The sequence below is a fragment of the Anolis carolinensis genome, unplaced genomic scaffold, assembly GCF_035594765.1.
Source record: "Anolis carolinensis isolate JA03-04 unplaced genomic scaffold, rAnoCar3.1.pri scaffold_7, whole genome shotgun sequence".
In the NCBI taxonomy this organism is placed as follows: Eukaryota; Metazoa; Chordata; class Lepidosauria; order Squamata; family Dactyloidae; genus Anolis; species Anolis carolinensis.
The window spans coordinates 33,969,871-33,986,830 of record NW_026943818.1 but is presented as its reverse complement, the minus strand read 5'-3'; the positions used below and the strand labels follow the sequence as shown (position 1 = coordinate 33,986,830).

The window sequence follows — 16,960 nt, the reverse complement described above, 5'->3', positions numbered from 1 at the left end:
ACCTTGAGGAGGGAGGAAGTTGAGCTTACAGGCAGTATGTACGTGTATTTATTTATAAATAACTACTTGGAAAAAAAGTAACTTGCTGTTTCTCCTCTCTTTGGTAGGACATGTGTGGGAGCAGGCGGCACCGATAAAGCCTCTTCCCTTCCTCCGCCGCCCGGGGTCTCGCCCGCCTCCTCCATGAAGCAACCCGAAGCCTGATGTCCTCCTTGCGCCCCGCCATGGAGGCGGGAAAGAGCTGCCACTCAACCACCACATACACGCACCAGCAGTCGGGCAACACGCTCTACGGGATGCCCGCTCTCCCTGCCCAGCTGGGCCTGCCAGCCATAGAGGTGAGCGGTGGCAACAGTTCGGATAGGATGGAGAAATAATAATAATAATAATAATAATAATAATAATAATAATAATAATTTTTTTTGCCGCTTCTGTGACTGTTCATTTGGGTTTTGATGATTCCGTAGCCCACTTGTCGATGGATGTCAGGAATCAGCAGCATCCACCGCGGTCCTTTTTATCCTGGGCGACGACCGAGCCAGTATAGACTTCGTTTGGGTTTGATTCTCCATAATGCTAATGGGTTAGGTGCTCTTGGTTGTGCAAAATGCAGACTGTGCAAGGAAACCGACGAAACCATGGATCATATCCTCAGCTGCTGTAAGAAAATCGCACAGACAGACTACAAACAGAGGCACAACTATGTGGCCCAAAGGATTCATTGGAACTTATGCCTCAAGTCCCACCTCCCAGGAGCAAAGAACTGGTGGGATCACAAACCTGCAAAAGTATTGGAAAATGAGCATGCAAAGATACTGTGGGACTTCCGAATCCAAACTGACAAAGTTCTGGAACACAACACACCAGACATCACAGTTGTTGAAAAAGAACAAGGTTTGGATCATTGATGTCGCCATCCCAGGTGACAGTCGCATAGATGAAAAACAACAGGAAAAACTCAGCCGCTGTCAGGACCTCAAGATTGAACTTCAAAGACTCTGGCAGAAACCAGTGCAGGTGGTCCCGGTGGTGATGGGCACACTGGGTGCCGTGCCAAAAGATCTCAGCCGGCATTTGGAAACAATAGACATTGACAAAATCACCCTCTGCCAACTGCAAAAGGCCACCCGACTGGGATCTGCACGCATCATCCGAAAATACATCACACAGTCCTAGACACTTGGGAAGTGTTCGACTTGTGATTTTGTGATACGAAATCCAGCATATCTGTCTTGTTTGCTGTGACATCATAATAATAATAATAATAATAATAATAATAATAATAATAATAATAATAATAATAATACATCACACAGTCCTAGACACTTGGGAAGTGTTTGACTTGTGGTTTTGCGAAACGAAATCCAGCATGTCTATCTTGTTTGCTGTGCCATAATAATAATAATAATAATAATAATAATAATACATCACACAGTCCTAGACATTTGGGAAGTGTTCGACTTGTGGTTTTGCGAAACGAAATCCAGCATATCTGTCTTGTTTGCTGTGACATAATAATAATAATAATAATAATAATAATAATAATAATAATAATACATCACACAGTCCTAGACACTTGGGAAGTGTTCGACTTGTGGTTTTGCGAAACGAAATCCAGCATGTCTATCTTGTTTGCTGTGCCATAATAATAATAATAATAATAATAATACATCACACAGTCCTAGACATTTGGGAAGTGTTCGACTTGTGGTTTTGCGAAACGAAATCCAGCATATCTATCTTGTTTGCTGTGCCATAATAATAATAATAATAATAATAATAATAATAATAATACATCACACAGTCCTAGACATTTGGGAAGTGTTCGACTTGTGGTTTTGCGAAACGAAATCCAGCATGTCTATCTTGTTTGCTGTGCCATAATAATAATAATAATAATAATAATAATAATAATAATAATAATAATACATCACACAGTCCTAGACACTTGGGAAGTGTTCGACTTGTGGTTTTGCGAAACGAAATCCAGCATGTCTATCTTGTTTGCTGTGCCATACAACGTCGTTGTGTTGACAATAATAATAATAATACCTATTACGTATTTTTAAATTCCAGGTATTTTTCTATCTGTTGCCAATTTGTCTCTTTTCTTGGCCTGCCCTGAGTTTTTGCTATAATGTAAGTTAATCTGTCCATATTTTTTATTTCGGCAACTTTAATAAGCCAGTCTTCTTTCTTGGGAGTTTCTTTTTGTTTCCAAAGTCTGGCATAGGTCATTCTTGCAGCGGTAGTTAAATACGTTCAATACATTGAACTATTCAAGTTCAATGTAAAAACTGAACACTATATCTGAAGTAAGAATAGACTGAAACCCCCACCGAAAGGAGGAAGAAGAGAATGAACAGCAGAAACTGAGAAGGAAGAAACGAGTGTGGCCACAGATGAAATAACCAACCATTAGAGAAAGATAGATCCATTTCGCCAGAGATGTGGAAGTCAAACCACCGATATTTTAAACTTGTTTTGTGATTCAATGTATTTGTTATTCTTGTTGGTTTTTTTTTCTTTTTTCTTTTTCTCTCTTTTCTTCTTTTCTCCTTGTAGGTTTTCCTTTCCCTAGTATATCTGTGTGCACAATCTTTATGTATATATGTACACTAATACGTCAAAACTTAATAAAAAAGACTTGATAAAAATAATAATAATAATAATAATAATAATAATAATAATAATAATAATATAACACTGTCCGAATTTTTAGCACTGATATCAGCATGTTCAACAATGGCATTGAAGAAGGGAAAAATAATTGAAAGTGAGGGCATATACCTAAGGGCCAAACAATAAAGTGTCACCAACCACTTGGTCAGCTCTAGTTTGTAGTGCGGTTTTCTTGTACTGATGCCACTCTAGTTTGTTCTCAAGTTGTATTAATTCTACAGAAACCCCTTAGTATCTGGTCTTCCTTGGGGTCCCCCACCCAAGATGTTGCTAATCCTGAACCTGGTTGGACTCCAGGATGTGTCGGTGTCTCCAAACTGTGGCCCATGTTGACTCCCGCTTCCTCTTTTTGCAGAACCCTCCTTCCGGTTGGTGGAGCCCGGACCTGTATTCATCTGCTCCGTATTCGGCACCGTCGTTTCTGAGCGATAACCAGTAAGTGCTTCGAACCGTCTTGTCATTTCCGTGAGTGACACTCCTCCTCGAAGTTTTCTTCTGCTTTGGCCAGCAGGGGTCAGGGCAACTGCACTCTTGTGACACTCGCTGGAATAATCATAATCATAATAATAATAATAATAACAACAACAACAACAACAACAACAACAACAACAGGAAAAACTCAGCCGCTATCAGGACCTCAAGATTGAACTTCAAAGACTCTGGCAGAAACCAGTACAGGTGGTCCCAGTGGTGATGGGCACACTGGGTGCTGTGCCAAAAGATCTCAGCAGGCATTTGGAAACAATAGACATTGACAAAATTACGATCTGCCAACTGCAAAAGGCCACCCTACTGGGATCTGCACATATCATCAGAAAATACATCACACAGTCCTAGACACTTGGGAAGTGTTCGACTTGTGGTTTTGCGAAACGAAATCCAGCATATCTATCTTGTTTGCTGTGCCATACAATGTCGTCGTGTTGATAATAATAATAATAATATGGACATGGTGGGTTTTTTTTCTTTACTTTTTTGATGGTCACTCCTTGGAAAGTGATTAGCTTTGTGGCCAAATTTGGTGTGATTTGGCCCAGTGGTTTTGTTGTTAATTCAGTCCTAATTATGCACATTAGATTATTATTATTATTATTATTATTGATACAAAGACACAATAAGACACAGCAAACAAGATATATATGCTGGATTTCGTATCACAAAATCACAGGCCGAACACTTCCCAAGTGTAGATTATCGTTATTGTAGTTATTATTATTATTATTATTATTATTATTATTATTATTATTATGGCCGACAGGCACAAAATCGCACTTTCCGGTTTGCCATCTTGGCACGAAGAGAATCATAGTGTAAACACAAGGTTGTTTACTATAGACTCACTTGTAATACAGGATAGAATAATGATTAATAGAATGACTATTACAGTAGAGTCGCTTATCCAACGTTCTGGATTATCCAATGCATTTTTGTAGTCAATGTTTTCAATACGTCGTGATATTTTGGTGCTAAATTTGTAAATACAGTAATTACTACATAGCATTACTGCTTATTAAACTACTTTTAATGTCAAATTTGTTGTATAACATGATGTTTTGGTGCTTAATTTATAAAATCATAACCTAAATTTGATGTTTAATAGGCTTTTCGTTAATCCCTCCTTATTATCCAACATTCTGCTGGCCCGTTTACGTTGGATAAGCGAGACTCTACTGTATTTATGATTCAATGATGTGTGGAACAAAGCAATAAGGGTTCCCAGGTGTTTATAATAGATGTTTGCCTCTTTAAAATTTAGTTTATAAAGCTTCGGAAGAGTGGGGCCTACCCTTCTGACTGGCAGCCAGGGGGAGAACAGCTCTTCCTTGTCCTCTGTAATTTGGTCTATATTTTCCTAGATTTTTTGTTTGAAAGACAGATTGGATGACTGTCTTTTGGCGTGATTTGGTTCAGTGATTTTGTTGTTTACTGCATGGGAAAAATGCATATTATATTTATATATACAGTAGAGTCTCACTTATCCAACATAAACGGGCCGGCAGAACGTTGGATAAGCGAATATGTTGGATAATAAGGAAGCATTAAGGAAAAGCCTATTAAACATCAAATTAGGTTATGATTTTACAAATGAAGCACCAAAACATTATGTTAGACAACAAATTTTGCAGAAAAAGTAGTTCAATGTGCAGTAATGCTATGTAGTAATTACTGTATTTATGAATTTAGCACCAAAATATCACGATATATTGAAAGCATTGACTACAAAAATGCATTGGATAATCCAGAATGTTGGATAAGCAAGTGTTAGATAAGTGAGACTCTACTGTATATAGATTTCTAGATTTTTTGATTGAAAGGCATAGATTGAATGACTATGTCTTTGTGGCCAAATTTGGTGTGATTTGGTTCAGTGGTTTTGTTGTTTACTCCATGGGAAAAACACACATTACATTTTTATATATATAGATAGTCATTTTGTTAATCATTATTCTATCCTGTATTACTGTTGAGTCTATAGTAACAGGGCAACCTTGTGTTTACACTAAATTTAAAGACTTTATTTTTCTAGATTTTTTGATTGAAAGACATAGATTGGATGACGATGTCTTTTGTGGCCAAGTTTGGTGTGATTTGGTCCAGTGGTTTTGTTGTTTACTCCATGGGAAAAATGCATGTTATGTTTTATATATATAGATAGTCATTTTGTTAATCATCAGATAATCTGTATTTTATAGGCAATGTGGAAGAGGCCTAAGTGAGGCCTAACTCTGCCTGTCCCCTGGGCTGAGTGGGTTGCTAGGAGACCAAGTGGGTGGAGCTTAGCCTTCTAACTGGCAGCAATTGGATAAAAACAATTAATTCCTTTCCCTCTAATTAGGACTTTCTTTTTCTTTTCTTTTTGTTGTATGAACGTAGAGGCATGGATGGGGGGTTGTGCTGCCAAGTTTAGTGTTTCTGGGATGTGTAGTTTTGTTGTTTTGTCCTAGGCTGAAATGTCACTACCCTTTTATATATATAGATAGCAGTGAATAGCCTTGCAGTCTCAAAGCCTGGCCGTTTTCTGGAGTAGCTGGAGCTTTTTGTTGTATGAACGTAGCGGCATGGATGGGGGGTTGTGCTGCCAAGTTTAGTGTTTCTGGGATGTGTAGTTTCGTTGTTTTGTCCTGGGCTGAAATGTCACTACCCTTTTAGATATATAGATAGCAGTGAATAGCCATGCAGATTCAAAGCCTGGCCGTTTTCTGGAGTAGCTGGAGCTTTTTGTTGTATGAACGTAGAGGCATGGATGGGGGGTTGTGCTGCCAAGTTTAGTGTTTCTGGGATGTGTAGTTTTGTTTTTTTGTCCTAGGCTGAAATGTCACTACCCTTTTATATATCTAGATAGCAGTGAATAGCCTTGCAGTCTCAAAGCCTGGCCGTTTTCTGGAGCAGCTGGAGCTTTTTGTTGTATGAACGTAGAGGCATGGATGGGGGGTTGTGCTGCCAAGTTTAGTGTTTCTGGGATGTGTAGTTTTGTTGTTTTGTCCTGGGCTGAAATGTCACTACCCTTTTATATATATAGATAGCAGTGAATAGCCTTGCAGTCTCAAAGCCTGGCCGTTTTCTGGAGTAGCTGGAGCTTTTTGTTGTATGAACGTAGAGGCATGGATGGGGGGTTGTGCTGCCAAGTTTAGTGTTTCTGGGATGTGTAGTTTTGTTTTTTTGTCCTAGGCTGAAATGTCACTACCCTTTTATATATCTAAATAGCAGTGAATAGCCTTGCAGTCTCAAAGCCTGGCCGTTTTCTGGAGCAGCTGGAGCTTTTATTTGTATTAACGTAGAGGCATGGATGGGGGGTTGTGCTGCCAAGTTTAGTGTTTCTGGGATGTGTAGTTTCGTTGTTTTGTCCTAGGCTGAAATGTCACTACCCTTTTATATATCTAGATAGCAGTGAATAGCCTTGCAGTCTCAAAGCCTGGCCGTTTTCTGGAGCAGCTGGAGCTTTTTGTTGTATGAACATAGAGGCATGGATGGGGGGTTATGCTGCCAAGTTTAGTGTTTCTGGGATGTGTAGTTTTGTTGTTTTGTCCTGGGCCGAAACGCCATTACCCTTTTATATATATAGATAGATAGTCATTTTGTTAGTCATTATTCTATCCTGTATTACTATTGAGTCTATAGTAACAGGGCAAGCTTGTGTTTACACTAAATTTATAGATATCTCTGTAGTCTCGGAGGCTCGCAATTTCTCGGCGATCTGGCCACATGGGAAAGTATCTCAAACCTTGCTGACGGTGGGCTTTGTGGTCCCCACTGTGTCAGCTGTAGTTTCTGCCCCTGCTTGGAACGGGCTGTGTTTTTTTTCCCTTTCTTTCCTTTCAGGAGGATTCCTGTAAATTCTCCTTCCTGATCCTCTGGGGAGGTGCTAAGAGACATTCTCCTCCTCCTCCTCCTCCTTTTGCATATTGAGCAGCGGGTCAGGGATGGGGCTGATCGATCCTTCGCAGGCCTCTCTTTTCTCTCTGAACAAATTTGTGAGCCTTCGTTTCATGGGATACGGGTTTCACACTCATCGTACACACCACACACTGTTTCTCGGTCCAGTTTACGAAGCCAGTGGGTTCCTTACAGAAACAAACTTGGTCATAACTAGAAACCACGAACTGGGCCAAATCAAATGATAACGTTAATGATAATTGAATCATCCGACAGCAGAGGTAATAATAATAATAATAATAATAATAATAATAATAATAATAATAATAATAAAGGTTTGGATCATTGATGTTGCCATCCCAGGTGACAGTCGCATTGACAAAAAACAACAGGAAAAACTCAGCCGCTCTCAGGACCTCAAGATTGAACTTCAAAGACTCGGGCAGAAACCAGTGCAGGTGGTCCCGGTGGTGATCGGCACACTGGGTGCCGTGCCAAAAGATCTCAGCCGGCATTTGGAAACAATAGACATTGACAAAATCACCATCTGCCAACTGCAAAAGGCCACCCTGCTGAGATCTGCACGCATCATCCGAAAATACATCACACAGCCCTAGACACTTGGGAAGTGTCTATCTTGTTTGCTGTGTCATACAATAAAATAATAATAATAATTTATATAATTATTCATATAATAATATATATATAATATTATTATGAAATCATATAATTATAATTATTCATATAATTAATAATAATAATAATAATAATAATAATAATAATAAAGAGGGTTGGAAGAGACCCTTTGGGCCAGGGGTCCTCAAACATTTTAAGCTGAGGGCTGGTCCACAATCCATCAGACTGTTGAGGGGCCGGATTATTATTTGAAAAAAAAAAACAAAAACAAACAAATTCCGATGCACACTGCACATGTCTTATTTGTAGTGCAAAAACAACAACAAGAAGAAGAACAATGAAAGAACAATGCAATATTTAAAAATAAAAACAATTTTAACCAACGTACATTTATCAGGATTTCAATGGGAAGTGTTCTGGCCAATGAGATAGTCAAGTTAATTAGGGTTGTTGTTGTTGTTGTTGTTGTTGTGTGCCTTCAAGTCATTTCAGACTTTGGGCAAGCCTAAGTCTAAAATGTATTTATTTATTATTTATTTATTTACTGCATTAATTTACTACATTTGTATCACACCCTTCTCACCCCAAAGGGGACTCAGAGTGGCTTACAAATTATATGTACATACAATATATTATATTATTAGCATAGCACAATATTAGTATTATATATTACTATATTGAACTATACCACTATACTGTAATATTATTAGTAATATTATATGTAATACTAGCTGTGCCCGGCCACGCGTTGCTGTGGCAAAGTGGTGGTGGTATTGGTTAAAAATTGTTGTGTAATTTTTATTTGATGTTATTTGCAATTTTTTATTAATTTTATTGTAAGTTATATTTTTATTTGTTATATTTTATTATTTTCTTGTATTATTTTTAGTTATTTTCTGTTATTATAGTATTTTATTTTATTAATTTTTAGAGTTTTTTATTATTATTATTTTTTGGGTTGCTAGGAGACCAAGTTGGAGGAGCTTAGCCTTCTAACTGGCAGCAATTGGATAAAAGCAATTATTCCTCTCTCTCTAATTAGGACTTTATTTTTCTTTTCTTTTTGTTGTATCAACCTAGAGGCATGGATGATGGGTTGTGTTGTCAAATTTCGAGGTTGGGGGGCCTTTAGTTTTGTTGTTTTGTGGGTCGCCGTGATGCCATGACTCTTTTATATATATAGAATATATAATAAATATTATTATATGGTAATATTATTAGTGTTATATTGTATTACATTATAATATTATTATCAATATTATATGTATATACAATATATTATATTATAAAACTGAGGGCGGGGGCCAGGTAAATGACCTCGGAGGGCCGCATCCGGCCCCCGGGCCTTAGTTTGGGGACCCCTGGATTAAAGGAACAGAGGATGGGCCGGAGATATCAATGCCTTGGTCCTTTCATTATTAGTTGTTTATTTCTGACGGATGTCAGGTGGTGCAATACCGAGTAAACAGTATAATAGGCAGTAAGAGCACCTAAAGCTTCAGACAGCTTTTGTTCAACCATTTTCAAGCTCCCTGCTTGGGCAGTGATGACACGATCGTCAGCATAGACGAAACTTTCTGCCACTTTTGCCTTGTCTCTTGGTCATTTGTGTGAATGGTAATTTCTCTCTGTCTCCCTTTTCTCCTAGGCAATATTTTAATACCACTTGCGATTTGTACACAAACTCCCTCGGCGGGCTCCCGTTTTCCGATACCAACTATGCAACCCCTAGCTTTGCCGACTTTTTGCCGAAAAACGGCGATTTTCCTCAGGTAAGATCGTGATTTTGTCAATGTCTATTGTTTCCAAATGCCGGCTGAGATCTTTTGGCACGGCACCCAGTGTGCCGATCACCACCGGGACCACCTGCACTGGTTTCTGCCAGAGTCTTTGAAGTTCAATCTTGAGGTCCTGATAGCGGCTGAGTTTTTCCTGTTGTTTTTCGTCACTTGGGATGGCGACATCAATGATCCAAACCTTTTTCTTCTCCACAACTGTGATGTCTGGTGTGTTGTGTTCCAGAACTTTGTCAGTCTGGATTCGGAAGTCCCACAGTATCTTTGCGTGCTCATTTTCCAATACTTTTGCAGGTTTGTGATCCCACCAGTTCTTTGCTGCTGGGAGGTGGGACTTGAGGCAAAGTTCCAATGGATCATTTGGGCCACATAGTTGTGCCTCTGTTTGTAGTCTGTTTGTGCGATTTTCTTACAGCAGCTGAGGATATGATCCATGGTTTCGTCAGCTTCCTTGCACAGTCTGCATTTTGGGTCATCAGCTGACTTTTCGATCTTGGCCTGAATTGCCTTTGTCCTGATGTCTTGCTCCTGGGCTGCAAGGATCAGGCCTTCTGTCTCCTTCTTCAGGGTCCCATTCGTGAGCCAGAGCCAGGTCTTCTCCTTATCAGCTTTTCCTTCAAATTTGTCAAGGAACTTTCCAGGCAATGTTTTGTTGTGCCCGCTGTCAGCTCTAGTTTGTAGTGCGGTTTTCTTGTACTGATTCTGCTCTAGTTTGTAGTGCGGTTTTCTTGTACTGGTTTTTTGTCTGCTGTGCTTTGAGGAGTTTCTGATTTTTGACTTCAATCAAAGCAGGTTCTTCACTTTGCTTTACATATTCTGCCAGATCATATTATTATTATTATTTATTTATTTATTCACTTTGTTGGAAATGTGACGGTTGAATTTGGTGCAAAGTCTTTTCTCCCAAATGAAACGACGATCGGCTGTTTGCAGCAGAGATACGGGTTGTTTGTTTGTTTTTAAAAATAATTTTATTAAATTTTATACTACATCGAAAGAGTGAGAACAACTGAGATACGGGTAGAGTTTTGGATTTGTCTTTTTTTTCTCTATTCTGCTTCACCTGGAATAACCCTATGTCCAATTTCCGGGAACCACAATTCAAGAAGGAAGCCTGTCTAAAAATGGTCAAAGGCCTGGAAGCCATAAATCCCTTTGAGAAATGGATTTGTGAGCTAGGAAAGTTTCGCTTGGAATTTAAAAAGTCTGAGCAACGGGGACATGAGAGCCATGTCTAAATATTAGAAAGGATGTCTTATTGAGGAGCTTATTTTCTGCTGGGACACGATGGAGCCATGGATTCAAATTGCAGGAAAAATCAGATTCCATGTAGCCATTCGGAAAGATTTTTTGATCCTAAGAGCTGTTGGTCATCTGTCGGGAGGGCTTTGATTGTGCCTTCCTTCCTATCGGCATGAGATTACTGTATATACTGGAGTATAAGCCTAGTTTTTCAGCCCTCTTTTTAAGACTGAAAAAGCCCCCCTCGGCTTATACTCGGGTGAGGGTCCTGGGTGGCTTATATTTAGGTCAGCTTATACTCGAGAATATATGGTACATTTATTATTTTTCTCTATTATTGTTGCTACTATTACATTTATTTTACTCTATTTTTATTATATTAATACATTTATTATTTCACTCTGATCTTATTATTATTATTACATTTATTATTTTTCTCTAATATTGTTGCTACTATTACATTTATTTTACTCTATTTTTATTATTATTAATACATTTATTATTTCACTCTGATATTATTATTATTATTATTATTACATTTATTATTTTTATTATTGTTGCTACTATTATATTTATTTTACTCTATTTTTATTATTACAGTAGAGTCTTACTTATCCAACACTTGCTTATCCAACATTCTGGATGATCCAATGCATTTTTGTAGTCAATGTTTTCAATACACTGTGATATTTTGGTGGTAAATTCGTAAATACTGTAATTACTATATAGCATTACTGAGCATTGAACTACTTTTTCTGTCAAATTTGTTGTATAGCATGATGTCTTGGTGCTTAATTTGTAAAATCATAACCTAATTTGATGTGGAATAGGCTTTTCCTTAATCCATCCTTATTATCCAAGATATTCGGTTATCCAACATTCTGCCGACCCGTTTAGCTTGGATAAGTGAGACTCTACTGTATTCAGAAACATTTAACCTACGGATGCCTCAATTAATGTAATTTTATTGCTATCTATTTTTTTCCATCATTTTAAAATGTACTAGCTGTGCCCGGCCACGCGTTGCTGTGGCAAAGTGGTGGTGGTATTGGTTAAAAATTGTTGTGTAATTTTTATTTGACGTTATTTGCATTTTTTTATTAATTTTATTGTAAGTTATATTTTTATTTATTATATTTTATCATTTTCTTGTATTATTTTTAGTTATTTTCTGTTATTATAGTATTTTATTGTATCAATTTTTAGTGTTTTTTATTGATTTTTTTTGGTTGCTAGGAGACCAAGTTGGAGGAGCTTAGCCTTCTAACTGGCAGCAATTGGATAAAAGCAATTATTCCTCTCTCTCTAATTAGGACTTTATTTTTCTTTTCTTTTTGTTGTAGCAACCTAGAGGCGTGGATGATGGTTTGTGTTGTCAAATTTCGAGGTTGGGGGGCCTGTAATTTTGTTGTTTTGTGGGTCGCCGTGATGCCATCACTCTTTTATATATATAGATTTGTTATGCAATGCTTTTGACACGAAATAAAATAAAATTGCTATCTATTTTTATTCTGAAATTTACCACTCTCGGCTTATACTGGAGTCAATGTTTTCCCAGTTTTTTTGTGGTAAAAGTAGGTGCCTCGGCTTATATTCGGGTCGGCTTATACTCGAGTATATATGGTAATTTCACATAAAGTATAGATATTAGTTCCCCCCCCCCCACTTTCATTACCTCTAGTTTGCTTTCTGTTTAGATTCTCCGCGATGTGTTTAGATTCCCCCTCGCTGTCCTGCTGCGATTAGGTTCTCGCAGCAGTTTAGGCGGCGGGTTCCTTCTTTAAGGATTTACGCCAACCCTTAGGAACTAAATATAGATGAAAAGACAATTGGGGAGGGTGCAAAGAAACTTTATCTTTGTTGGAGGAGGAGAAGAGAGAGAGAAGTTTGCTCTCCCCTCCCTCCCTCCCGCTCGTGCTCTTTTGTTGACACGGGCCGGCGGTGTGGTTTGAATTGCACGACATACAGGAATCCTGTTCTCATTGCCAGTAATTGCGCTGACTTACCAGGCAAGCTTCATTTCCTGAAAGTCAGCCGGGCTGGACTTAGAGGAAGCGCCATGTGCCCTCCTCTTTCTGACTAAACCAATCGCCGGAGGCTTTTTTTATATTATTATCATCCTCATCATCGCAATTGCAGCAGCACCGGCTTTCTTTCTTTCGTCCGCACTCCTCTTTCTCCTTCTTCCCCACTTTCTCTTTTCTCTCTCCAATTTTTACCCACGTTCTCCATGCCACGGCTGCTGCCATGAACCCGGCCTCCTCGTGTCCCGGGGAAATCCACAATCCCGCTTTAATTTTTCGTCCCAACCCGCATGCCGACCTAATATGTCCCAAGTGCAGTTTTGGCTCAAATACGCCGCTCTCTTCAAGGTAAATTTCCCATTTCTTTCGGGTTTCGGGAGGGTGTCGGACCCACAAATCGGTATCACAACATCCAAACTTTTCTCCCACTTGCCGTGTAAACCGTTCCGTAGCTGCGTGTCTTCTGGTCTGTTTTGAATTTACTGTATATACTCGAGTATAAGCCTAGTTTTTCAGCCCTTTTTTAGGACTGAAAAAGCCCCTGTCGTCTTATACTCGGGTGAGGATCCTGGTTGGCTCATATTTGGGTCAGCTTATACTCGAGAATATATGGTACATTTATTATTTTTCTCCATTATTATTGGTATTATTACATTTATTATTTTTCTCTATTATTCTTGCTACTATTACATTGATTTTACTCTATTTTTATTAGTATTATTAATACATTTGTTATTTCACTCTGATCTTATTATTGTTGCATTTATTATTTTTCTCTATTATTGTTGCTACTTTTACATTGATTTTACTCTATTTTTATTAGTATTATTAATACATTTATTATTTCACTCTGATCTTATTATTATTGTTGTTGCATTTATTATTTTACTCTATTATTGTTGCTACTTTTACATTGATTTTACTCTATTTTTATTAGTATTATTAATACATTTATTATTTCACTCTGACATTATTATTGTTGCATTTATTATTTTACTCTATTATTGTTGCTACTATTACATTGATTTTACTCTATTTTTATTAGTATTATTAATACATTTGTTATTTCACTCTGATCTTATTATTGTTGCATTTATTATTTTTCTCTATTATTGTTGCTACTATTATATTTATTTTACTCTATTTTTATTATTATTGATAATACATTTATTATTTCACTCTGATTTTATTATTATTATATTTATTATTTTACTCTAGAATGTAATAGTAGCAACACTAAAAGAGTACAGTAATAAATGTAATAATAATAGAGTAAAATAATAAATGTAATAATACCAATCATAATAGAGGAAACATATTCGCTTATCCAAAGTTCTGCCGGCCCGTTTATATTGGATAAGTGAGTCTCTACTGTATTACATTTATTATTGTACTCTATTATTGTTGCTACTATTACATTTATTTTACTCTATTTTATTATTATTATTAATACAGTTATTATTTCACTCTGATCTTATTAGTATTATTACATTTATTATTCTACTATATTTATTATTACGTGTATTATTTTACTCTGTTATTATTATTATTATTACATGTATTATTTTTCTCTATTATTGTTACATTTATTATTGTACTCTATTATTGTTGCTACTATTACATTTATTTTACTCTGTTTACTATTATTAATACAGTTATTATTTCACTCTGATCTTATTATTATTATTGCATTTATTATTTTACTCTATTTATTATTACATGTATTATTTTCCAGTATTTATTATTATTACGTGTATTATTTTACTCTGTTATTATTAAAAGGATACATAAGCACATTTACATTGAAGAAGAGAATATTATTATTCTCTATTATTGTTGCTACTTTTACATTGATTTTACTCTATTTTTATTAGTATTATTAATACATTTATTATTTCACTCTGACATTATTATTATTGTTGCATTTATTATTTTACTCTATTATTGTTGCTACTTTTACATCTATTTTACTCTATTTTTATTTTTATTAATAATACATTTATTATTTCATTCTGATTTTATTATTATTATATTTATTATTTTACTCTAGAATGTAATAGTAGCAAAAATAATAGAGTACAATAATAAATGTAATACCAATAATAATAGAGGAAACATATTCGCTTATCCAACGTTCTGCCGGCCCATTTATGTTGGATAAGTGAGACTCTACTGTATTACATTTATTATTTTACTCTATTATTATTACATTTATTATTGTATTCTATTATTGTTGCTACTATTACATTTATTTTACTCTATTTTTTATTATTAATAATAATACATTTGTTATTTCACTTTGATATTATTATTATTATTACATTTATTATTCTACTCTATTTATTATTACATGTATTATTTTCCTGTATTTATTATTATTATTATTACATTATTACATGTATTATTTTACTCTATTATTAGGCAAATAATAATAATAATAATAATAATAATAATAATAATAATAATAATGAATGTTGTAATTTGTCACCTTGATTAGCACTGAATGGATTTGCAGCTTCAAAGTGTGGTTGTTTCCTCCTCCTTTGTTGGGAGGTGTTAGCTGGCTGTGGTTGTTTCCTGTCTGGAATACCCTCATTTTCAGATTGTTGTTCTTTATTTACTGTCCAGATTGTAGAGGTTTTTTAATGCTGATTGCCAAGTTTTGTTCATTTTCATGGGTCACAGAAACCCAATAATAATAATAATAATGACTGTGAGGGGGGATCCTTTGTTGGGAGGTGTTAGCTGGCTGTGGTTGTTTCCTGTCTGGAATACCCTTATTTTCAGATTGTTGTTCTTTCTTTACTGTCCAGATTGTGAAGTTTTTTTAATGCTGGCTGCTGGCTGCCAGGTTTTGTTCATTTTGATGGTTCCCAGAAACTCAATAATAATAATAATAATAATAATAATAATAATAATAATAATAATAATAATAATAGTACTGGGATCTTCACGCATTATTTCCCAATACATCACACAGTCCTAGACACTTGGGAAGTGTCTGACGTGTGATCCAATAAAACAGCCAGCAGAGTGTCTGCTGTGGACTCATCTTGAGTTTCAATTATTATTATTATTATTATTATTATTAATAATAATAATATCACACAGTCCTAGACACTTGGGAAGTGTCCGACGTGTGATCCAATACAACAGCCAGCAGAGTCTCTGCTGTGGACTCATCTTGTGTTTCAAATAATATTATTAATAATAGTAATAATGATTGTGAGGGGGGGAATCCTTTGTTGGGAGGTGTTAGCTGGCTGTGGTTGTTTCCTGTCTGGAATATGTCTAGCTGTGTTCAGCCATATGTTGGTGTGGCATAGTCCGTTGTTATGGCTAACATCACCAAGTTTCCCGAACACTTCCCAAGTGTGATGTATTTTCGGATGATGCGTGCAGGGCCCAATAATAATCATCATCATCATCATCATAATTTATTATTATTATTATTATTATTATTATTATTATTATTATTATTATTATTATTATTTCCGAATCCTGGTCTCGTAGGAGTCCCAACACTCTGCTGTCGTCGAAGGCTTTCATGGCTGGAATCATGCTGTGAGTTTTCCGAACTGTATTGCCATGTTCCAGAAGCATTCTCTCCTGACGTTTCGCCTGCATCCGCGGCAGGCATCCTCAGAGGTTGAGAGGTCTGTTGGAAACTAGGCAAGTGGGGGTTTATATCTGTGGAACAATGTCCAGATTGGGAGAAAGAACTCTTCTCGGTTGGAGGCAAGTGTGAATGTTGCCATTGGCATTGAAGAGCATTGCAGTTTCAAAGCCTGGCTGCTTTCTGCCTGGGGGAATCCTTTGTTGGGATGTGTCAGCTGGCCCTGGTTGTTTCCTATCTAGGGGAATCCTTTGTTGGGAGGTGTCAGCTGGTCCTGATTGTTTCCTGTCTGGGGGAATCCTTTGTTGGGAGGTGTCAGCTGGCCCTGGTTGTTTCCTGTCTGGGGGAATCCTTTGTTGGGAGGTGTCAGCTGGCCCTGGTTGTTTCCTGTCTGGGGGAATCCTTTGTTGGGAGGTGTCAGCTGGCCCTGGTTGTTTCCTGTCTGGGGGAATCCTTTGTTGGGAGGTGTCAGCTGGCCCTGATTGTTTCCTGTCTGGGGGAATCCTTTGTTGGGAGGTGTCAGCTGGTCCTGATTGTTTCCTGTCTGGGGGAATCCTTTGTTGGGAGGTGTCAGCTGGCCCTGATTGTTT

General features: G+C 36.9%; 1 protein-coding gene across 3 annotated transcripts in view; it reads left to right on the top strand.

The window, feature by feature from the left end:
- sbno2 (strawberry notch homolog 2) overlaps positions 1 to 16,960 on the top strand; it is a 131,104-nt gene that overhangs the window by 34,095 nt on the left and 80,049 nt on the right. For 2 of the 3 annotated variants that reach the window (XM_062960308.1, XM_062960307.1), the window contains exons 2-4: positions 108 to 338; positions 3,038 to 3,117; positions 9,341 to 9,464. In XM_062960308.1, the coding sequence (XP_062816378.1) occupies positions 204 to 338; positions 3,038 to 3,117; positions 9,341 to 9,464 (339 nt within the window). In that variant the 5' untranslated portion in view covers positions 108 to 203. Of the gene's footprint in view, positions 1 to 107; positions 339 to 3,037; positions 3,118 to 9,340; positions 9,465 to 11,954; positions 13,103 to 16,960 lie in introns of those variants that run through there. The other variant, XM_062960309.1, reaches the window with a different exon arrangement.